Source organism: Coffea eugenioides, chromosome 11, assembly GCF_003713205.1.
Source record: "Coffea eugenioides isolate CCC68of chromosome 11, Ceug_1.0, whole genome shotgun sequence".
Lineage (NCBI taxonomy): Eukaryota > Viridiplantae > Streptophyta > Magnoliopsida > Gentianales > Rubiaceae > Coffea > Coffea eugenioides.
In genome coordinates, this window is record NC_040045.1 from 31789925 (window position 1) to 31814912 (window position 24988).

A 24988-nucleotide genomic window follows, 5' to 3' on the forward strand; every position below is an offset into this window, starting at 1 on the left:
AGGAAGGTTCAATATGTCAAGTCTCGCAAGCAAGAATAAAAATAAAAGTAAGGATTAATTTTTGCTACATTGACAGTGTATACACTATCAGCATTGGATCAATGACAACAATACAAATTTTGAATTTGAAATTCAACTTTTGCACACATGTCATGAATCAAATGATAATAGTGTATATAAGATTTACTCAAAAAGTAAATAGAAAGAATTTGTTAGTTTAGATGGGCCTATCTTCTATCTAAACAACCCATTTAGATCCCTCTCTTTTCTAGAACATGATAGTATAAATGTTGTTAATTGACAAAAAAATATTCTAATTACACAAAACAAAATGTTTAACTCCAGGTACAAGTACAATATAACTTTTAGTCTTCTACAAAATACTAATTATTACTAAGGTTTCGTATGAATTAGATATGTTTAGAACTGATTTTCATAAATTTTATTACAACAGTATATATGAAAAATTTGTTACTAGAGTTTTTTATTGGAGTGTTTATAGAATTTTAAATATTGTTGGGATATTAAAAAAAAAAATCACCCCTACCACCACCCCTTCTCTCTCTCTCTCTCTCTCTCTCCTGACTCCTTATTTCTCCTCCCTCTCCCTCTTCCTCCCCTCCTTCCTCCTCTCCTCTCGCTCTCTCTCTCTCTTTCCCTTTCCTTCCTATCTTCTCCCTTTGCTTCTTCAAAATTAGGAAATGGAAGAAAGCGCAATTTTATTTTTCTTTTTTTTAAGTGTTATAATTGGTTATTTGCCTAATCTTGAAGAAGCATAGGAAGAGTAAAACCAAGATAAGGAGAAGAGACAATGAAAGATCCAAAATGAACAATTAGCAATGAAAATGTAAAGGTCCTTGATTAGCTTCTTGAGGTTATGGTTGTGTTTAAATAACAAATCCATACGTGTGGCTTGAAGATTACCGCAAAAAACAACAGAGTAAGTTGCTTGAAGATTACCAACGGAATTGAACCCAATTAAAGTTTTACTTACACATAGATACTCCTTGTTCAAATTATGTTTGGTTAAATAATGGAATTACTTCATACACGCGAACACAATAGAGAAGTACTTAAAGGTTAGTATATGTGATGGTGGATAATAAGAATTGAACACTACAATAGAGAAGGAAAATAAACTGAACAAAGAAGAAAAGAAAAAAAAAATAAAGGATAAGAAATTACAATTAATATATGTCTATAATAGTTGTGAACTATCATCCGAAAGAATATACAACTCCACAACTGAGGATAATGCTAAAAATCAATGCTTCATGCCTCATCAATAAAACCAGTTACAGGGGGGAGCAGGGAGCAAAGAGCTAATGACAGAAATTTATTGTGGTACGTAAGATAAGGATAAATTAAAATACCAAACATCAATATTAGATATCCACTGGATGGATCTTTACTGAATAAATCAGTATAAGGTCCACATTTATATACGGGAAAGGATAGGTAAAGATGGTGTCTAACCAGAATGTGGAATAGCTACTGCAAGTAGAGGATTTTTTCTATGGATAGTGATACCAGTGGATTCAGACATGTCCAAATCCTTTGGTTCAACTCCATCAGGCAATGCAAAATCAAAGTAGTGTACCAATTTTGCTAATGCAAGCTCGTTAACGGCCACAGCAAAGGTAGTACCCGGGCAACCCCTTCTTCCAGCTCCAAATGGAATTAACTCAAAGTTAAAACCTCGAAAATCGATTGTACTGTTCAAGAACCTCTCTGGCTGAAATTCTTCAGGCTGATTCCAAAGCGATGGATCTCGTGCAATCGCCCAAGCGTTCACCATTACTCGTGTCCCTGCCGGTATATCATACCCCATAAGTTTAACGTGTTGTGTTGATTCTCGAGGAACGAGTAGTGGGATTGGCGTATGAAGTCGTAAAGTCTCCTTGATCACTGCTTTTAAGTAGTCCATTTTGTCTAGATCATCCTCAGTGATTTCTGGTTTTCCTTGAGCTACTTGTCTCACCTCAGTCTGCAATTTCTCCAAGATTTTTGGGTGCCTCAAGAGTTCGGTCATTGCCCATTCCATAACTGTGTGTGTTGTATCAGTCCCAGCAGCGAACATGTCCTAATCATAGAAAGTGAAGAAGAAAAACAGATGTTGCTTAATTGAAAAAGAAAATCTCATTGAAAGTTGAGAAACTAATATGAGGAAAACATTTGTAAGAAGTTTAGCTCATCAATGGTGAACATCATTAAATACAGATAAAACAGTTTGGTTTGGCATTGTATCAATTGATGTGTTAAAGCTGAAGTATGTAATATTCCTCAGCCCGCTAATATACAAATAAGTGGTGCATAATACATACTGCATACTGAATTTTAGTTGTATACACAGTTCATCAAATAGTATAATTTTGTTCTACCTTCGAACAAGCTAAAAACCTTCATGGTTGAAATTTCTGTAGGAAAAGCTATACTTGTTAATGCCTATGATCCTTTATCCAAATGTACTTATCCGTGGAATGAATTACTATGAAAAACCGTCCAACATGCAAATTCTTTAGCAGACCCCATCTGCTTGACAATAAATTTGCACTTATTTTCAAAAGTGTGTTCAACTATATATTATTGTTATTGTACTGGCTTCTAACATGTATGTGTGAGATAGAAAATAATTGGAGAACGTATTTTCAAGATTAAATTTGTGAAACCATCCCCATCCAAACTAACCTTTATTCATTTAAAAACTAGACGTAAATTGCACTTTAACCCCCTGTGGGTCAGTACTTTTTTATATAGCTCCCCTATGATTTCGAAAACTATACATAACACCCCTCATGATTTAGACTAAAATGTCAAAGTGACGGAATTTGTAATCCATAACGGAATCAACTAAAATATCAAAAATACTCCAATGTAAAGTTAAAAATTATTTATTAACCACATGAGAGTTATGCATATATTTTGAAATCCATAAGGGGGTTATATGGTAAAGCACTAAAGTATAATGGTGTTATATAATAAAACATAAAATTATATGGGGTTAAAGTATCCTGCATATTATGTTTCTATATTTTGATCATTTCAACCATTTTACTTTTTAAATGAGGCTAATTTTGATATTTTCATAGGTTCCGTTATGAATGATAATTTCTTTCACTTTGACACTTTAATCAAAACCATGAAAGAATTATATATAACTTTTAAAACTATAGGGAGTTATATGAAAAATAACTATACCAGATAGGGGCAAACTGTATTTTGTCCAAAAACTAGTTTGAACAATTGATGCTCATTAAGAGGGGGTTCAAGTATTAGTTCTTTTTAAAAAGTGTAGTTAATTTGAAAAAATGTCTAAATGCAAAAATATGCAATAATTTTGATTGTGTAAATTCACATGATAAATTATTTGTAATTTAAATGTATTAAATCAATACTCACTGGACAACCATTAGAAAAATCTTTAAAATTTAATGCAAATTGAATAATAAAATGAAGGTATTCCAAGTTTAGATCGGCTATACACAAAAAGATTTTCAAGAAAAGAGAAATGGCATTAAGCCAGTACGGTAGGATAGCCTAATGAGTTTATGGTTGGAGTACCCTATAAACAAGATTTCTTACCAAAATGATTGCTTTGAGACTGTCAAGTTCGAGTGTAAAGCCTGTCGACTTTTCCCCCTGAATTTCAAGCAAGATATCCACCAAATCTGAGCTTTTTCCCTCTATAATATCATCAGTGTTTGCCTTTCCATTTTTCCTATCTTTGTGCTCCTTAATTACACCCTCCAGAAATTCATCAAGTTGCTTAACAACTTTTTCCACTTTATCATCCAAATCATTAAGACGTCTCACCCATCCAAGCCATGGAACAAAATCCCCTGTATCAATAGTACCTAACAACTCAGCAAATTCCTTCATGATTTGCATACTTTTGCTTCCATCTTCCCTATCACTGTACTTCCTCTCCAAGGCCACCCTACAAATCACATCATTAATATTTGTCAGTGTCATAAGAAGATCACTCAAGTTTATGGCCGATAAAGGCGGCGAAGAACCCAAAAAACTTCTAATCTTTTCAACCATAAGTGAAGTCTCGGATCCGGGGCTGGAATGGTTGTCAGAACAACCGTTCCGAAAGGTGTAACACCATTTGCACACGGTGTAACATCATCTGTACAAGGTGTAATAATTGAACAACAGCGAGTAACACTAGAACAATATTTTTGTGGATCCCACACATGGCGTGAAAATCGAGTTACAAGGAGTAATCTGAGTCGCACAAATTTTTTGACCTAATCATGGCCGTGAACCTTCCTCCCCTCCTCCGTGAAGTCTCTTCCTCTCTTACATATCGAAATGATTGAACCCGCTTATGACTTAGAAGCTGGAGCACACAAATACTTCTCACTTGCCTCCAATACTCACCGTAAGGTGAGGCTGCGATATCCTTGCTGCCATATAGAAGCCTATCACTCATGCTTGTTTTAGGCCTGTTAGCAAAGACTAAATCATGGGTTCTCATGATTTCACAAGCTGCATCAGCTGAAGAGGCAATAACCACCGGCTTGCTGCCAAAATGAACCAGCATGAGGGAACCATATTTTCTTGATAATGATTGAAGTTTGCGGTGAGGATATAGCGCGAGTTGGAAAAGATTTCCAACAACTGGAAACTTTGATGGAGAAGGTGGTAGCCTTTGTTGGGGTTTAGAAGAAGCATAGAACCATAAGAAAAGGGTTAGAAGTAGCAAAGCCACGGGAAGAAGAGAGGAAAATGTAAGATCCAAAATAAACGCCATTACATGCTACTCGAAAATTGGAGAAAGGGCCAAATCAAGAAAGCAAAAGTTGATTGTTGCTGCTACAATTGGCTATATATATGCCTACTTGATTAAGCCGAAAAGGATCACCAGAATCTGCTTCTGTTCTGATGATCCTTGAAATTTCAGTTTATGACGGTTGCAAATGCATCCTCAGTAAATGAATCAAAGCCACACATTGGAAACAATGTCTATAGGGCCTGGCCGATTATTTTGACTTTAGTGGCTGTACTGGAAGAACAAATTTTGGATGATAAGTGCTACTCGTAAGCAAATTCCAAAAATTGGATTGGACTTATATTCGCACCATCATACATGTTGAAATTGATTAAGCACTTGGCATTTGAGCTATTAGTTTAGACATTTTACATCTAAAGATTAGGGCAAATTACATTTTACCCCCAGTGATTTAGTATTTTTTTACATAACCCTCCAATAGTTTCGAAAGTTATACATAATCCCCTCATAATTTGTATTAAAGTGTCAAAGTGGCGAAAATGATTATTCGTAACGGAATCAGCTAAAATGCCAAAAATATCCTTATATAAAGTTGAAAATTATTTATTAATCAAAGGGAATTATGCATATATTTTGAAAAATATAAGGGTTATATGGGAAAGTATTAAATCATAAGGGGGTTATATAGTAAATTATAAAATCATACGGGGTTAGTATGTCATGTATTTATAAGGGTAATTTTGACATTTTCAAAAGTTTCGTTATGAATGACCATTTCCGTCACTTTGACACTTTAATTCAAATCATGAGGGAGTTATATATAGCTTTTAAAACTGTAGGGGAATTATGTAAGAAAATACTAAATCACAGGGGGGTAAAGTATAATTTGTCCTAAAGATTATATGACGTGGCACTTTGCTAGCATAATTTACTCATTCACATAAAGTTTGGGGAAAAAAAAGATCCCGTGCAATCTTCAAATTCCCATTCAATCTCCAAAATCATGTCAACACAAATCTCACAGTGATTAAAGCTAATACTAAACAGAAATCTTTGTTCGGAAGTTAACAAAGACTTTGGGGGATGTAACTTTAGTATGCAAATGCGAAATATACTATGAATGAATATGATTACCAACATAACTTCTGGAGTCCAGAAGAAGCATAGGATTTTTGAAGAGGTCAAGCATAGGATTAAAACCAAACGAAGAATTGAAGAGAGCAAATTAAAATATCCAAAACTAATGGGATTTTGCTTCTTGCAATTAGTGTTACACGATTCTTCAGTGCCATTGATTTGAAAGATCAGCAATAAAACTGAAAAGGTTGTTGATAGGCTTTTAGATTGTGGTTATGTTCCATATGTCTTTCGGAAGATGGCAAAGGTTATATTATTGATTTGCTTTCATCCAATTCCACACACCTAGTATCATTTATGATCTTGAAATTAGCAGCAAAAATAACAAAAAAAAGGGGAAAGGTTTATTTCCCTCTCGAATATTAATGATATCAATGTCACTGTAAAGCTTAACTAATACGATTAAAATTAATGACAATTATTTGTTCATTAAGCAATATTGCTTAGTGCCTTAGTTGTCTTTTGATTTTCTTATTAAGTAATAAGAACGCAAACCAACCTGCTAATGAAACATGAATTCACGAGCAACTTGATATTAAAGTGATAGACCATAAAAATAGTGAGTGTAGGCAACACTAATATCATCACCCAACCACATAGCTACCATCTCAATGTTACATATTTCGGGGAGAATTTCCAAGAGCTACATGCGGGCTAAATATAACAGGCAAGACAATTTACATAAGTTCTCAACTTGATCTTGTAAACCTTGCCCTAGGACATGCTAAACTTTTCTGTGCCAGGAGAGAAACTAAGGAGAATATGGAGTGGCAAGAACAAGTATAGGAAGTTTTCTATGCACATCGATGCCACCAGCTTAAGTCATGTCCATGTCCTCTGGTTTTCCGCCATCAGGCAAGGCAAAGTCAAATTTGTGCAGTAATTTTGCTAATGCAAGTTCATTGATAGCCATGGCAAAGGTCTTACCGGGGCATCCCCTTCAGCCGGCACCAAATGGGATCAACTCAAACCTCGAAAATCTATACCAACATTCAGAAATCTCTCTGGCTGAAATTCCTCGGGCTTCTCCCAAAGCAAAGGGTCTCTTCCAATTGCCGCCCATGCGTTGACGATTACTCGTGTTCGAATCGGTATACCATACCCCATTACTTTGATGTCTCGAGGAACTAGAAATGGAACTGGGAAATGAAGCCGCAGAGTTTCCTTAATTACTAGCTTTAAACACCGCATTTTGTCAAAATCATCCTCAGTTATCTCTGATTTTCCTTGGCCTACAGCTCTGACCTCATTTTGCAATTTCTCCATGACCTTGGGGTCTCTTAGAAGCTCTACCATCACCCATTCCATGACTGTATGAGTGGTATCCGTTCCAGCTGCAAACATGTCCTAATCATGCAAAGTAGAAGCCAATTGTGAATAAGTTGATGTAAAGCGCAGTTTTATATATTATATGCCTTAAAGAGTGGTGACTCTTGCCATGATCACGTGGGATCCCTAATCCAATGTTGTACTTATATGTGAATAATTATATATTATAAATTATCAAATAAGGTTAAATTCAATTAAAATAATCAATTATGATTTGGGTTTTAATATATCTAATAGGATGTAAGCCTTTAATGTGTAGAAATTTAAGGGTAATTTCTATTTCTGTGATAGGTTGAAATAGAAATCTAAAAAAAACAGAAAAGTTATCTATAAATAGGGTTATAATCTCTGGGTCACACGTATTTTTATTTATTGTATTTTTAGTACCACAAAATAGCTCTTTCCTGATATCCCATCGTTAGGAAAGATATCAAAAAGAAATTAAAGAGCTCTCTCAAGGGATTAGCGAATACTTGTTGACCTAGAAGACCATTTCAAAATCTCTACGGATTCAAGTGGCAGTTAGTCAACATGAATCAAGGTACACTTCCGCAATTTTACTATTAATTTATTTCTTAAAAATTACCATAAAGGTTTTGGACTTAATAGGTGATGGTTTTCATCAAAAGTTAATGACAGGTGTCGAGCCTGTGCAATAATAATTACCTGCTCGAAGAATATATAATTTTTGTGTATAGCGGTGAGTAGGGTCGAATCCACAGAGACTATGGGAGAATTTGTTTCTTCTAGAGTACGGAGAGCTGGGAATTTTTATAAAATCAAGAATAATTAAACAACTCAAACAGAGATAAAAATCAATAAATAACCAATTAATAAAAAAATTCACGAAAGCAAGCCGAAATTAAATCGATGGTAGACAATCTCTAGTCAAAGATACAACCTCGCAGACACAGTCCATTTATCCGATCATTGATGCAAAGATGGTTTGCTCAATTCATTAACAGGTTAGTTATAGTCGCCAACAAACTTTGACGACCAACTTTTCCTTAGTTTATGGACGACCAAGGTACGACCATTAATCACCCCTAACCAAAAAATAACCCTAAATACGATCGTAGAGTTCAAGTTTTCAATTGCCTTAAGAATTAGAAAACCTTAACCCTAATTAATAACACACTAAGAGGTTATTTAAATTAGATTGTGTATTCCCCTAACATGTGTAAACGCTAGTTACCACTAATATTAATCGACTAAACAATTATAGATTTAGTGATTAATTTGGCATTAGATTATTAGGTTACTTTGAATATCAGGCCCTAGACATTTAGTTAATGAAATAATCTCTAGAAATTCAAGTAGAGAATGCACAAATATCAATAAATTGGAGAAACGAGATGAGATTAGTTCGATCTCACAGATATTCAGAACGGCGTCGTTGAGTTGATCTCCGACTAGATTAGGAATTTAGCCACGCCTCATAGAGAAATTTTCACATGAATTAGTAGAATTCATGAACATCCAATCTTGTTCCTTAAACAATGTAATATGTTTCATGCAAAAAGAGTAAAGGAACAAGAAGGAATTATCTACTGTCTTGCGGCCTCCAAAAAGGACGAAAAGAGAATGTCCCTAATCTAAACAATGACTAGTCTTTATTCTCGTCTGTCTCCTCGTCGAATAAGGAAAAGAAAAAAAAAAGATAAAGCAACTCCCCAATGTTCCTCGTTTCTTGTTTCCTAATGCTAGTAAACTACTAGTCACGAAAGGAAAGGAATTGGTTTAGCACATCTTGGAGCCGGATTTGCAAAGATTCTCGAAGCTTCCTACGTGCAGCTTGTTATTAAGAAAGTCTCCCTTTTTAGCATTTTTCTGCTCCGCCTCCTGTAATTAGGTTCAAATACCAAATATAAGTATAATTCAATAATTAAAACAATATTTGGTGAGGGTAAAAAGGGAAATTAATCATAAATTTAATAACAAATTACGCCCTATCAGTTAATATAAACAACCACCATCAAGTGGTATCAGAGCAGGATATGATTGATTATTAGAAAATAATTTGGTATTAATAATTCATAGTTTTCAAGTTATTTTTAATTAGAATTATTTTTGTTTTGATTGTGCGGCGGTTGACAATCTTGAATTGTGGTTTTAATGTATTTGTTTGCTTATATTTTCGGTAAATTTGCACTGTCCAATTCATTGCTTTTGGTTGCATATAAATCCATGGGTTTGTCGAAATCAATAAGCATGATGCACAATATTTGTGGTTTTAAGTACAGATATTTGCTTTGTTTGTTATGATTAGTTGGTACATGGCTCAAATGCGCATGGTTCCAGGATCACGCGTGCTTATCTTGTTTGATTGTTGAATTTTGTGAACCTCTTGATATATTGGCACAAGTCATAATATGTGGAACCCACATACTTTTCATGATATAAATTAACTTGATTTCTGATTTCGGGAAGTTGTTCGTTTTTTCCCTATTTCAACAGAAAGCCTTGCGGCTTGTTTTGTTAGTTTATTCATTCAAGAGTTTTGATTAACATAATATTTAGTAGGGCCTGCATGATATGTAACTTATTAATATGTTAAGAAAATTAGGGTTTCTCTAATTTGTGTGAACCCTAATAAAGTTAAACAACACATTTAAGCCTTTGAAAAAAAAAAGTCCATAAGATTGGTTCACTAAGTATATAGTCTTATAAGACATTTATGGATTTCAAGAAAATTTTGAATTTGAATGATAAATTTGGGTTAAGTTATAGATATGGACTTTTAATCCAATAAATCTTGATCCATTTGACTGGTTTGACCAGAATTTGGCTGGTTTGACTATATTTGACCAGAATTGATTAGTTTGACAAGATTTGACCAATTTGACTGGTTTGACCACATTTTGATCAGAATTGACTAAAGTTGATTTTGATCAAAATTTTTGTGTATTTCATATAATTTTAAATTTGAATATTAGTATGATTATATATAGTTTAAAATAAATTAATTGAAACAATATGCCACTAAAGTGACATCTTTTGTGAAAATTAATTTATTTTAAAATATAACTAGTTAGGTACTTGTAATTTTGTTAATATTGATTAGCTCAAAGGAAAGTCAATATTTAACAAAATTGCATGTGCAATTGTAGTAATAAACACGTGATGATTATTCGAATTTTTTCATGTGAATTATAAATTGGCCCAAAGAAAAATTTATTTTTGACATGTTATTATTGTCAGTGTTTAGTATTGCGTCAAGATATCATTTAGAAGTTAATATTTTTATTCAAAAACAAAATATTAATGAAATATTGGTATCTTGAGATGGAGTTACCTTTATTTAAATTTATTATTATTTTTTGGTGTATGTGAGTTTGTTTTAACTATTTTATGTTTTCCGCTCAGTTGCAAATGATCTTACAAATATTACTACCAATATCAATAATATTTCTATGCTGAATGGCACAAATTTCAAGTTCTAGAAAGAAAATCTCTTGATTGTTCTTGGAGTAATGGATCTCAACCTTGCGTTAAGAGATGATTTTCCTCCATCTCTTATAGATTAGAATACCTCTGATGAAAAGAGGGATAAGAAAAGGTGGGAGAGATCAAATCGCCCGTGTTTGATGATCATTAATAAGGCCGTTCCAAAAGTATTCCGAGGAACAATATCAGAAACGACAACTATCGCCAAGGCGTTCCTTCAGGACATTAAAAAAAAAGTTTGTCAAGAACAAAAAGCTTAACAAATAATATATCTAAATAACCGCTTAAATAATACGACTAAAATTAATGTATCTCAACAATCGCTTCACCTACTTCCAAAATATATACACAAACTATATTTAAGACATTTTTATACTTTTTTTGTTATTTTTATTTTTTTGCTTCGCCTACTTCCCTCCGGTCCAATGCAAAAAATTTACTAAATATCCTAATTCTTCACACCCAATTCTGAGATGTTATCATGCTCATCTAGGAGTCCAGGCAAACTTGATGTGCCTCGACTATAAGTCGTTAACTTTTAAAATGAAAACAGCCATATTTTTATAAAAGAAAATTGAAATAATTCAAATCGTGCTCATTTGATTTACTCCAATTAATCTAAGGCACAAACAAAATTATGTAATTGAAAGTGCCAATTGCAGAAGCCCTTATTCCTTGCCGTACAATCCCATAGATCCCAATTGCTAAACTCGGTAGATACAAGATGACTAGTAATGAACTCTCTTTGTCCCAATTGCTAAATTAGTTTTTTGATTTCTTGTCAAGAGATGTAAAATAAGCTATCTTTAGATTTTGTTCCCAATGTCTAGCAGCCAAAAATGATGCCACGGACAAAAAGCTTCAGAAATTATCTCAGAAAGCAATCTTCAGCCCTCCATGGAGCTGAATTCCAAGCTTCAGTGGCCAAAATTAATGATATTGCTTTTTGGTTGGATTTGTAGTCTTGTCCCTTGGCAATTTCAAATTTTCAATTTTCTGACGGCTAACAAGATTGTTTAAATCGATTTTATAAGGGATTATTTCATAATGTTTTGCATAATAGAGTGCTGTGGTCGATTGGAAGTTGGCATTACTCTAATCCATCCCATCACAAGTTATAATTACTATTGTACTATTCACGATAACAAGTTTGGGAAACTTGTAATAAAAACTGAAAAACTTCGGGACTGATCTAAAATGTTAGGACTGAATTGGTAATTCCTCAATGTACTACTTAACTACAACCCAAGAAAAAACTAAGCGCCTTGTGGTTTAGCGATTTTTTATATAACTTCTCTATAATTTCAAAAACTATATATAACCCTCTCATAATTTATACTAAAGTGTAAAAATGACAGAAATAACTAAAGTGACAAAAATATATAAGCGAAATATGCATGACACTTTAACCCTATATGGCTATATATCAAAATTATCGAAATTACCCTTGTTTAAAAATTAAAATTACTAAAGTGACTAAAATATATAAACATAATATGTATAACACTTTAATCCCGTATGATTTGATTTTTTACTATATAATCCCCTAATGATTTAGTATTTTACCACATAACTCTCTTATATTTTTTAAAATATATACATAATCCCCCGTAGTTAATAAATATTTTTAAATTGTACATAGGTGTACTTTTAACATTTTAATTGACTATGTTGTACAATGTAGATTTCATTATTTTGACAATTTAATTCAAACCATGAGTAGGTTATGTACAGCTTTTGAAACCATAGGGATTATGTGAAAAGGCGCTAAATCATAGGGGGAAAAGTGTATTTTACCCAAAAATCAATGATGTGATTGTGAAGACAATAGCTATCATCCATCTTCTCAACGAACCAAATGATTAACCAAATTTGCTGTCATCTTTAGATTAGTATTTCTAACCAGATATTCTACTCGAATTGATGTACCAATTGTAGATCCAGGAGTCCTAAAGAATCATTAGCATGATTGTTCCATACTTCAACTGTGAACAAGAGGCTTCAAGATCGAAGGCTCTAATTGTGATCTGTAATTTACATGATCAAACAATAAATATATAGTCAACAAACAACATGTCCTTGTATCAGCACAAGTTGCAATTTTTATGGCTTTTATGCCTTTGTACATTGTCCTATTCTAAAATAAGGAGCCTCGTCATTTTCTATACTACAATTTTTTGAAGATGAAATAAAGTAGGATTGCTGCATAAACTATGTACTTGAAACGGAGACTTTCAGTTCAATTGGTTGGTTTGGCTTATAGAGCGAATGAGACTTTGATCTAGTAACTAAAACAATAAAGGTTGAAGTCCCAAGAAAAATGATTACCCTCTGAATAGTCCTTTTCCATGGAACAAAATTATAGCAGAGATGAAAGCTTTTCTTTATTTTCTGTACTGTAACAAGGAAATTTGCAAAGGCCATAAGTACATAAAGTTCCTTGTTTTTATTACAATAAAGAAGCGGCCTGGGCAAAGAGCACGAAGAGTAAGAATCAAGGTTTTGGAACATCTGTAACCACACTGTGCAATGGACGGTCTCAGATCGAGTCGAAGGAAGGCGACTAAGTTTGGGAGGTTGATGAAAAAATGTTCCAGACTTACCCGGGCTCCTAGGGCCAAAGATGAGACCTTCTATTGCACGGTGCAATTGCAACCCTTCTCAAGAATCAATCCAACACTTGTATCAAGACAAGAACACAGAATCTGCAGCATTCGGCCATGTTAAGAATTCAAGAATGCGGAGATGGAATAACAAGAAGAGGAATTTTGCGACGAACTGCAACGCCAGCGCATTCTGTCATATCCAACTCTTCCCCCTTTGCACCATCAGGAAATTGCCAATCAAACTTGCTTACCAAATTTGCCAACACAAGTTCATTGCTAGCAACAGCAAAAGCGATTCCAGGACAACCCCTCCTACCAGCACCAAATGGGATTAACTGGAAATCATGCCCTTAAAAATCTATAGACGAATCCATAAATCTCTCTGGCTTAAAGTTCTCAGGTTCATCCCAATATGCAGGATCTCTACCTATTGCCCAAGCATTGATGATCACCATTGTACCAGCTGCAATATCATATCCCATTATTTTGACATCTTCTCTTGCTTCTCTAGGAACCAGCAACGGAATTGGAGGATGTAGGCGAAGAGTTTCCTTGATCACTGCTTTCAAATAATGCATCTCGGCCAAGTGATCCTCGGATATCTGTTCTTTGCCACCAACAACCCCTCTTATTTCAGTTTGCAATTTCTTTAGGATAATGGGGTGTCTTAAGATCTCTGCCATTGCCCATCTGCAACTGTAGCCGTGGTATCGGTTCCAGCAGAGAATACATCCTACAGTTAAAAAGATGTACACTTAAAATCAATGATGTTTTGTTGATTGTCCGTGAGAATGATCAGAGATGACGCAATGAGTTATGACTGAGAAAATGAAGCTTAATGATTTTATATTCACTGCAGAGAAAATTGTGCTTACCAATATTATAGCTTTGACGCTGTCCCTGTCCATGGTCACACCTGTTGCGTTATCTTTATAGATTTTCAGCAAAATATCAAGAAAATCTTCTCTGCTTTCACCATCAATTGTCTCAGCACTTGACCTGCAGGAATATTTTTCCACTGCACCATCCAACCTTTCTTGGACCACGCCCTCCAAGAACTCATCTACTTCTCTAGCAACGCGATCCACTCTGGTATCGTAACCATTAACTCGATTAATCCAGCTGAGACAGGGCACAAATCTGACTAAACTTCCTCCGTTCAGTAACTTCAAGAATTCGCCCAACAGCAGCTTGAATTTCTTTCCAGTTTCCCCTTCACCGTATTTCCTCCCAAAAGATTATCTGCATACAATATCATTAGTCAGCGAAACAAGCATTTCGCTCAAATTCACAGGTGTCGAATCCAAAGAAGCCTCTTTAATCTTCTGCATCATAATCGACGTTTCCTCTTCCCTTATATTACGAAACGCCTGAACTTTTTTGTTGCTCAGGAGCTGAAGAACACAAATACTCTTTAACTGTCTCCAATACTCGCCATAGGGCGCTACCGATATATCCTTCATGTTATAGAGAAGTTTATTAGCAGTGCTCGAAAATGGCCTATCAGTGAAAATCAAATCATGGGTTTTCATGATTAGGCTAGCTCCATCAGCTGATGAAACTACAACCGTTGGAACACTACCAAATTTGAGAAACATGATTGGACCATATTTTTGGGCTAAGGAGTGGAGAGGATAGTGAAGCAGTGAGCTTAGCTGATGAAGATTTCCAATAATCGGAAGTCCTAGTGGAGATGGTGGCTGATTCTTTCTCGAATTTGAAACTAATTTGAAGAGAAACCACAGTAAGACTAAAGGAAAAAGCGAAAAAAAGATTGGATGAAACATACATACATCAATCTTTAGCTCCGATACCAAGCCTTGATGAACTTGCCATTTGCCTTTAATCTCCCCTGTATTTTGCTCAGTCTACAAGACTCTGATTTCAGACAAAAAATTGGAAAACAAGTATGGACAAGCTTGTTTCGGTGGGCAAGTCTAAAGAGGCTGCAGGGCGTGTGGTAAGCAAGATAAGAAAGAAAGAAAAAGGGGTTTCCGTGCATCGAACATATGAGAACAACAAGGACTGGTTTTTTTTTTTTTTTTTTTTGCTTTTTTTTAACGTACGTGCATCATCGAACTAAAGAATTTCAGACAAAACTATAATTTAAAATTTATAACTTTGGGAAAGTGAAAAAGGGAGAGAAGCTAAAACAAATTTATCTGAGTTTTTTTTTTTATATGATTAAACTACAAGACTCTAATTAGCCATTTGTTTTATGGAATCTTGCCCGATTGCCGTCACAAATGAAAAATATGATTAAACAAAAATTGCACTGTAATCAAAATAATAGTACGACCCAATACTAAAGAATGGAAATTAACATATAAAATGAACCCATATGTCCATAATCCAAAATGAATTTGGCAAATAGAGGGAACAAAAATAAAACCACAATTATAGGGTAAAAAAGAGGAAAATAATTAATTCTTCCGCATTTCAGCTTCAGGAACATAATTTAGCGACGGAAAAACAATGGGAAACCAATAAAACAATACTATTGGTCCAAAAAGTAAACACCACGGATCGTAAGCCCCGTTCTGTTAGCCTCAATGGACCAAGTGAATAACTGTTTTTCGGCCTAGGTACTTCTTGACAAGAGTCACAGGGCTCCACACGCGTCTCAGCCCATCACATAAATGTGATTGACTCCCAACTCCAAGAAGTTGGCTTGTTTCCAAGCCCGTATCTCTAAAGTAAATAGCCCGGGGGCTTTCCTGGGCCTGGCCCCACATAGGTGTTGACCTTGACCCGTTCACTTCGACCGCGATGCAATGCTTCGATGGACTTCAAAACATAAATTAAACATGGGCACACTTCTTAAGAATTCACAATGGCCCAGTGGTTCCTTGCCTGCATTTCTCATTCAGAATTTTTTGAAATTTTTTCGCAAGTAATTGAGTTCCCCTCAAGTTTTTAATAGATTAATCGCATTGATCCCCACACTAGGCAAAACCTTAAGGCAAAGAAGTAAAAGAGAGGGAAAACCGCAACGGATCTTCTGTCCCACACCCTGTGTCACTCGCTGTCCCACTTTTTATTACATTGTTATTTCTCCTTCATAAACATCATGTTTTAATTCTTTTTTATTTCCTTAAGATCCAATAACTATTAATTCAGTAATACACAAATTTTAACAAACTCTAAAAATCAAAATACATAAAAAATGAGATTTTTTATGAAATTTCTGCTATATTTTTAATTTTCTATTATATATTGCTTTTTTGAGTTTGTTAAATTTTTGCGAGGGAAAACCGGTCTTCTCAGTAAATTATTCTAGTAGAAATTCAAAGATTGAAGAATCCGAGGTCCAACGTGATTGAACTTTCCACAAAATGCCAAGATATTGTGGATGTTGCAACTGTGCTAGGGAGGAGCAAAGTTTAGGTACTTCCAGAATGGATTATTATCACTTTACCTCCTTAAAACTATATCACTATTATCAATTTATCTCCGAATATTATTTTTTAGTCACTTCACTCCTATAGGTAATTCAATTCAACATGTTAACAAATTCTGAATAAAAATATCTTTTTATTTTATAGTATTATTACATTGTTATTATCACTTTATCTCTTTAAATTATATTGATACAGTCACTTTAATATTGTATATTTTATCGAATTAAAATTTTTTGGATTTGCAGAATTTTGGTGAAGAGTACACATGCTTTGGCATAATTAGCACATGCGTTTGGGAGTCGAACCAGTACGAGTTGGATCAAGAATTGACACAAGTAATTTGTTTAATTAATTTTTTTTTGTAATTAAGAGAAATTGAATTGATGGCATTCTACTTATAATTTCTCTCACTTTACCATCCAACTCAATCTTCCCCTCAAATTAAACTTATTAGATAAATTGTTGATTAAACTTGCCATCAAGTTCGAGCAATAAAAGCGCAAAGCCACCCACACCCACTTTTTTTTTTTCATGAGATTTGGGTGGTACAATCAATTGGTTCTTCGTTCAATCAGTTGAACTGGTCCATCTGGTCCAATTTTCAAAACATACCGCCTTCATTCATGTCAATGCAACATCAAACTTGCCCAAAAATCTTGTTAAAATGAAGTCATTAATGGCAATGCAAAAGGTCATTAACGGCCACTAACTACCAAATAGAATTGATCCAAAGTGGGGCAACCTAATTATTATTATTATCATTAATCTTTTGTCTCATAGCTTTTCAATACTATTTTGCAAATGATTTGTCTCATAGCCTCTCTCATGCAAATGATTTCAATTGTACAATATAGAAATTCAATATTTTGCCCAAATCCCTAGTCATTAAGCAGGCATTTATATGGAGTACAAGAGCAGAACAATGGCAAACCGAAGGCACTCAACCTGTACATGGGTGGTTCTAAGCCTCCTATGTGTTGACCTACTTGATAAGTTATTTAGATCACTCAAATGGTTAATAAAATTGGAGACTGGAGAATTTATATATATATATATATAGTTACTTCCAAATCTAACTATACTTGCACATGACATCAAGTAAACATAAAACCGTGGAAATGTGAGAACTTTCATCCCAATGGAAAATGTGGTCTCTCACTCCTTATTACGAGTCACCAGCGTGAACTTCCACTAGAAAGAAGACCGCAAAAATAAAAAAGAAAGCATACCAATTCAAAGCCATTAACAAAGATATGGAGTGGCAATAGCATGTAGAGGATGTTTTCTGTGAACTATGATACCAGATGCTTCAGTCATGTCCAAATCCTCTGGCTTCGTCCCATCAGGCAATGCAAAATTAAATTTGTTGACCAATTTTGCCAATGCAAGTTCAGCAACGGATATGGCAAAGTTGATACCCGGGCAAACCCTTCGTCCGGAACCAAAAGGAATTAACTCAAAGTTAAAACCTCGAAAATCTATATTGGAATTCAGAAACCTCTCAGGTTGAAATTCCTCAGGGTTCTCCCACAGAATGGGGTCTCTTGCAATTGCACTAGCATTCACCAACACTAGTGTGCCTGCTGCTATATCACACCCCATTATTTTGATGTCTCGAGTTGATTCTCGAGGAACCAGTAATGGAACAGGAACATGAAATCGTAGAGTTTCTTTAATCACTGCTTTTAAGTATCTCATCTTCTCCAAATCATCTCGAGTTATTTCTGGTTTTCCCTGGGTCACTTCTCTTACCCCAGCCTGCAATTTCTGCAAGGTTATAGGTTTCTTTAGAAGTTCAGACATTGTCCATTCCATAACTGTTTGTGTTATATCAGTTCCACCGGCAAAAACGTCCTGCAGGATGGAATGAAAGAAAGTGTTGCTTTAGAACATGCATAGATGCATTTTTTTTAATCTAAATTTCCAATTTCAAAAAATTGGCACGTTTGCATCCAAGCAATAAATTTGTGTCATACCTTCCCAAAGAAAAAGAAAAATGAAGACAAATTAATAATATTCATACTATCGCAATAAGCGTTTCATTACCACATTCTAGACGAAACACTATGTTGCTTTTCCCTTTAAAATGTTGATTATTATTCCTCTTTCTTCCCCCAAAATCCGCAGTTCTGGTATGCAATCCAATCTTAGAAACTCAATCGTGAAGTGCAAAAGCTGAAGATTTATGTAGTAGAGTTAAACATATCAAAAGTTTAAGAATTAATTTTTTTTACACTAACTGTATAGTGATTTTTTTTTACACTAGCAGTTTTGAATATATATTATAAATGTATATGATTTGAATTTCAAATTTGAATTTATGATATATGATATGATCTAAACATGTTAGTGTAAAAAAATTATATAATGATATTCTATAAAAATGTTATCTAAAGATTAATAAGGTTCAGTATGTCAGAAGTTTATAATACATGTTATACATTTATATCATCAGAAGTTTAATGTATGTCAAGTTTTTGCATCACTGGACAGATAACAAATCCTTGAACCTTATCGTTTTGGAAACATTAAATGGTTTGAAGTTTAAGTGCATGAAGTTCGGTTAACCCAAGCAAATACAGTGGTGTTAGATTTTTTTTTTTTTTTTTGAAAAATTTTTACAAGAGAAGGTAGTCAAATATAAGGGACAAAAAATGAGTGTGATTACATACATTCATATGGTAATTTTGATGTAAATTAAATAGACTAAGGAGTGTATATAATTCAGAGGTATGTGGTAATTTTAGAATTTTTATAGTGAATCAACCCTTTTTTGTATGTTTATTTAATATCCTTACCTCTCATTTGGTCCACAGTAATGTCCAAAATAAAATGGTCATTTACCCAAAATGGCAGAATTAAATATTAGTATCATTCTAGTGTATGACACATAAGTCATAATGGAATTTTGATTCATTTTTTAATATTCACTATGATCAATATTTAGATGTCAGAATAGAATACAACTAATACATATTTGACTTAATTATCCTATATATGCTTATGACTTTTATTTTATTTGTTCTCCTATTTTAATTTTTTGTTTACATGGAATTTTTATAATGTAAAACATAAATTATATGAACCAAAGGAATATCATATAATTTTTATTTTTATTATGTTATCATTTTTTATATGTAATTCAAAAATATTCCAAACAACTATTCAAAAGTCAAAGAATAAAGTATCTCAAAACATTTGTTTACTTGTAAAAAATAAAATTTTATTTTAAGTATAAGAAAAATTTTATACATTCAATTATTAATTAGGCTCACAAATGTCTTAAGATAGATTTATAAGGATAAACTTGATATTCTGCTATATTGGGTTTTTTAAGATGAAGTTGGAAAGAACTTTTCTTAAAGTTTTTTTAGAAATAGAATTCCAGGAAAAAGTTGGAATAAACATTTCAAGAAGAATAGACTTTCCATTTAAATGATCTATGTCAAACCAATGAAATAGATAAGTTATAAAAGCCTTTTCTTTCGAGACTATTCCTACATGCCAAACATAGTTTTAGGGTACAGAATGAAATCGATGTTTTCAAAATATGATTAGACTGAACTCGTTTGGTTGACTGATTGAACGAAGAATCAACTTAGAATAATAAATATTTATCATTCAAAATGATCTATAGCAATTTAGGTTGACTATGGAAAGAGTATTCCGTTTAAATGATCTATACCAAACTTAGAATGGAATGACTAAGTTATAAAGTTTTTTTTAGGCTATTCCTGCATACCAAACATATGGTTAAGGTACGGAATGAAATTGATGTTTTCAAAATATGACTAGACTGAACTAGTTAGGTTGACTGATTGAACCAAGAATCGGGTCTGTCACCAGATTTTAGGTTGAAGTAAGAAAAAATAAACAATGAGTCAAACTCAGACATAAACCGATCAAATTGGACAAAACTGATAAAACTCCAACAGTTGAACAGGCTAGCCACTAGAAATTTTTTCGCTTTATATATTTTGTATCATTCAAAATTTCTAATTATAGACTAAATATAAAAAATGGACTTTTAATTGAACTAGTGCTCTCCCTGGGTTAGCTCTTCTAGTAGCAAGCGTCTCTTCAGAGGGATTAGTCGGGTCGAAGGTCCGGATACCCTTTGTGTCTGAAAACAAAAATTTGAACTAGTGGTTGAACCATGAAGGCATGAACCAAAAGATCATTTGGTTCATTCAACCATCCGAGTTTAATAATATTGAGTTCAGTAAACCTTAAAAACCAAATAGATTTTGATCTTGCACATCGGAGTAAAGGAGGAGGATGCCATTTAATAAGTTGTCACGTCCAAGTCATCTAAACTAAAAAACATTTGTATGATACTACCAAACAAAATCTAAACCTTCCAGCCTAGTGCAAGTCACTGCCTTCAAAACTAGTACTAGATGATTTATTACCAATAAACAAAATTCTTTTCAGAGTTGAAACTAATTATAACTTCTCATAGTGCGATGCAATTAAAGAGATGGAGAGAGATCTAATTTACCAGGATGATAGCTTTCATATCATCACGGCCAAGAGCGAAGCCGATGGAGTTTGTCGTATTAATCTCGATCAGAATGTCCACAAAGTCTAGGTATCTTGCCACAACGGAATGGTCATTTTCAGCCTCACCTTTCCTCTTATTTATGTGCTCTTCTATTACACCGTCAAGAAATTCATCAGTCAGTTTAACAAATTTCTCCACTTTCAAGTCCAAACCGTTGAAACGATTAACCCATGCAAGCCAAGGAATGTAGTCTCCTACATCAAAAACACCCATTAACTCAACAAAAACCCTCAAATTTTCCATAATTTTCCTCCCTTTTTCTTCCTCACAATACTTCCTACCCAGGGCAACCCTACAAATTATATCATTTGTGAGAGTTACAAATATTTCGGTTAAGTTTACAGGTGAAGAAGAACACATCTGGCCGATCTTTTCGATCATGAGTGAAGTCTCTTCTTCTCTAACATGCTGATATGACTGAACCCTTTTGTTACTCAAAAGATGCAGCACACAAATGCTTTTGGCTTGTCTCCAATACTCACCGTACGGTGTAAATGCTACGTCCCTACTTCCGTAGAATAGTCTATTTATAACGCTCGATTTAGGCCTGTTTGAAAAAACCAGATCATGGGTTTTCATGATCTGGCTAGCTGCATCAGAGGAAGAGGCAACCAGCGCTGGCTTGCTTCCAAAATGAAGTAGCATGAGTGGGCCATATTTTCTTGACAATGATTGGAGGGATCTGTGTGGAAACAAGCCAAGCTGGTGAATATTTCCAATAATTGGGAGCTTTGGTGGAGATGGTGGTAGCCTTTTTTGGGGTTTAGAAGCGGCATCGAACCATTTCAAAAGGGCTAGAAGGAATACAACTGAGGAAACTGAGAAACATACAAGATCAAAAGAGAACGCCATGAGTCATATGATCTTGTGTTTGCCTATTAATGGGCTACTCTTCTTATCTAATGACAACATCAGGACCACCGATGAATATTTAATTATTAAATACAAGGGATGATTTAAGCCCGCACGTTACATAGGACAAAACTATATCGTAGGACAAATTGATTGGTCTCTGATCTATCTTTTGGAGCTATGGTATTCGAATCATGGAGAAAACTCCAGTATGACTCATGAGAGAATAACCATTCACATTTTGCAAAATTTTTTACCCCAAGAAAGAGGAAAAGACATTTAGCATAGCATAACTTTTCAAACGTCAAACATCTTTCGTCCATAGCCCACAGCTGGCAGTTGATTCTCCCTGTTGCCACGTACGTCTTGTCAAATTATGTTACAAAATTTCAACGGTTAGGTCCAAAAACAGGTAACTCCGTCTAGGTTGCCCAATCAATTATGGCCATCATTTTGGGTCTTTGACGAAAATTTGACATGCAATTTTCATAATCTTAAGTTTGAAAAAAAAAAAAAAAAAAAAAGTTTGAACTAATGTTTAATAGTACAAATGCACCATATGCTTGTGACTTGTGACTTCTGAGTTTGAATTTTCTTTCGGAATTTTGAGGAACTAATATTTGGAAGCTTTATTAATTAACTTTTTCTACCATGGCACGATATTCTTCAACTCTAAAAATATTCGAATATAAAATGTTACCTCATGAAATGTTTTACCAGGAGCTGATTAAGATGTAATTAGTTTATGCTCATACTGGCTTCTGTAGGTGAGTGTGATGGGATCATTAAAGATCTAACCACGTGATTTGAAGGTTATGAGTTTTATCTATAGTAAATTTGGCAATTGTTAGGCCTTTTAAAACTAATGATTAGTCTAACTCGTTGGATGATCAAAAGATTTTGCTTTGACTTTGTTTTATGGGATAATAACTGAAACCTCCCACAAGGTTTCTCTTAATATCATTTAACACCTCTAAAGTTTTGCAAAGAAATTTGAAAAATAGAAAAGATATTTGCAAAGAAATATATTAGCATAAGTTAACTCTATATGCTCAAAACTAATTTCTTATGAACCTTATATTTTCTTCCAACTTATTCTCAATTCGTACCCAAACCTTTAAATTGTATTGATCATTATAAAAATCAATTCAAAATAATCAAAGAAATCATATCCTACTCTATCACAATCACAAAATGTAAAAGACAAATAAAATTCAATTTACTACAACTTATAAATAAAAAATTGTATAGTCATCTAAAAAAAAGAATAAGAGAGAATGTTGGAGAAAGAAGAAATAGAAGAAAGTGAATTTTGTTTCATTTTTTAAATTTTTTTGAACTCCATTTATTTGATATGTGAATTATGTATTGCCTTTTTGCAATTATTAGGGGAGATAGGTGATATTTTTAAAATCTCAAGGGTGCCAAGTGATATTTGGAGAAACCTCAAGGGAGATTTCTGATATTATCCCTTGTTGTATTTGTTATACAATAAAATTTCTGCCCCAAAAACCTATACGTAGCATTTGAAGCTATGCTATGATGGAATTGTCCCTTGGCCACTCTCTCTGCACTCTTAATATTGGCCCTCTAATATCATAGAGTAATCAAATCATCAAACCATTCACATTTTGCATAATAGTCCCCAAGAATCAGGAAAAAATCAGGTATTTGATCCATATCCAAAATTTATTAATTAGTTTATCCAATGTGTTTGTCTAAATAAATTTAGATAAGATTAAAGTGACAGAACCACTCAAATAATAAAGAGATCAACTAAAAAACATCATCATTTTTAACAGATTACACATTTTATAATTTTGCTAGCCAAATACATTAACCAAATTCTTCAAGAAAGGAAGTTAAATAAACAGCAAACAATGATAGCAAGAGGCCCAATATTTTGGTGAGTAAAAATAGCATACCATATAGATGTAACTAATTAAATATTATAAAAAAAAACCCTACAATTTTAAAACTTATGCTAAACTCAAATATGCGGGTACAAGATCGGATATCTATGGATATTCAAAAATAAAACACGTATCCGTAGAGCTTTGCATGGACTTTAGCTTCACAAGTTTCATAGAGCGTGCCAACGCCATATCGAAAGTAATCTTCTGGAAAATTTTTTTAAGATAATTTTTACCTCAAACTCCTGTACACATCACCAAATACAAAGTATACACATTATTTTACCAAAATCAACAGAAAATATTCACAAATAGAATACACAATTAGATCTCTATCATGTGTAAAATAAGCTATCTTTTGATTTTGTTCCAAATGTCTAGCAGCCAAATGGGTACCACGGATAAAAAGCTTCAGGATCACTTCGTAATTTGATGTGTCTATACGTAAATGATAAATATCATAATTTAATTATAGGATCACTTTTTAATTTGATGTGTCTATCATGTGAAGAAACTTTGTTTAACCTAAACGGTTCAAATTGCAGAAATAGACACTCTACGTAAACTGTTGCATATGCATGAGTCACATGACTAATGTCTTTGTGATCACCATTCCTTTTTCCAGAAGCCAACAGTTAATTAAGCATAAATTAGAGAGGCTGGAATAAGTTTCTACAACCACAAGAAACTACCATATTAATTATGTTAAACAAGCTAACTTAAAGAGTGCGGTTTATTTTAGGGATAATTTTAGAAACCTCCCCTGAGGTTTCTAACAATTTCACTGAGCTTCCCTGATGTTTGAAAAATTATAGATACCTTCCTTGTCATTTAAAATGACAATTTTACCCTTACATCCTTATACTATATGAGAATGAGTTGTGGTCTAAGGTTGTATTTGAATTTCAACCGCAAGGCAGGGAGAGTTTGGAAATATGAAAATATTTGGAGTATCATTAGAGCATTTGATAAAAGTCATGACAGTTTTAAATTTGTTGTAA

At 33.7% G+C, this 24988-nt stretch overlaps 4 protein-coding genes and 1 pseudogene across 4 annotated transcripts; all 5 read right to left on the bottom strand.

Annotated features, from left to right (window-relative positions):
- Positions 1–1284: 1284 nt before the first annotated feature.
- LOC113752276 (cytochrome P450 71A3-like) lies at positions 1285–4759 on the bottom strand. The gene is made up of 3 exons (XM_027296397.1): positions 4293–4759; positions 3583–4051; positions 1285–2083 (listed from the first exon to the last, which is right to left on the bottom strand). The coding sequence occupies exons 1-3, from the start codon at positions 4757–4759 to the stop codon at positions 1472–1474; spliced, it is 1548 nt and encodes a 515-aa protein (XP_027152198.1). The 3' UTR covers positions 1285–1471.
- Positions 4760–6692: 1933 nt separating this feature from the next.
- On the bottom strand, positions 6693–7219 carry LOC113752277 (cytochrome P450 71A4-like). The gene is made up of 2 exons (XM_027296398.1): positions 6847–7219; positions 6693–6763 (listed from the first exon to the last, which is right to left on the bottom strand). Exons 1-2 carry the CDS (start codon positions 7217–7219, stop codon positions 6693–6695), a joined length of 444 nt encoding a protein of 147 aa, XP_027152199.1.
- Positions 7220–13033: 5814 nt separating this feature from the next.
- LOC113753424 lies at positions 13034–14492 on the bottom strand (annotated as a pseudogene).
- A 3-nt stretch (positions 14493–14495) lies between these two features.
- LOC113752278 (psoralen synthase-like) lies at positions 14496–15093 on the bottom strand. The gene is made up of 2 exons (XM_027296399.1): positions 15072–15093; positions 14496–14980 (listed from the first exon to the last, which is right to left on the bottom strand). The coding sequence occupies exons 1-2, from the start codon at positions 15091–15093 to the stop codon at positions 14496–14498; spliced, it is 507 nt and encodes a 168-aa protein (XP_027152200.1).
- Positions 15094–17673: 2580 nt separating this feature from the next.
- Positions 17674–22074, bottom strand: LOC113752279 (cytochrome P450 71A2-like). The gene is made up of 2 exons (XM_027296400.1): positions 21160–22074; positions 17674–18512 (listed from the first exon to the last, which is right to left on the bottom strand). Exons 1-2 carry the CDS (start codon positions 22072–22074, stop codon positions 17901–17903), a joined length of 1527 nt encoding a protein of 508 aa, XP_027152201.1. The 3' UTR covers positions 17674–17900.
- Positions 22075–24988: the final 2914 nt, after the last annotated feature.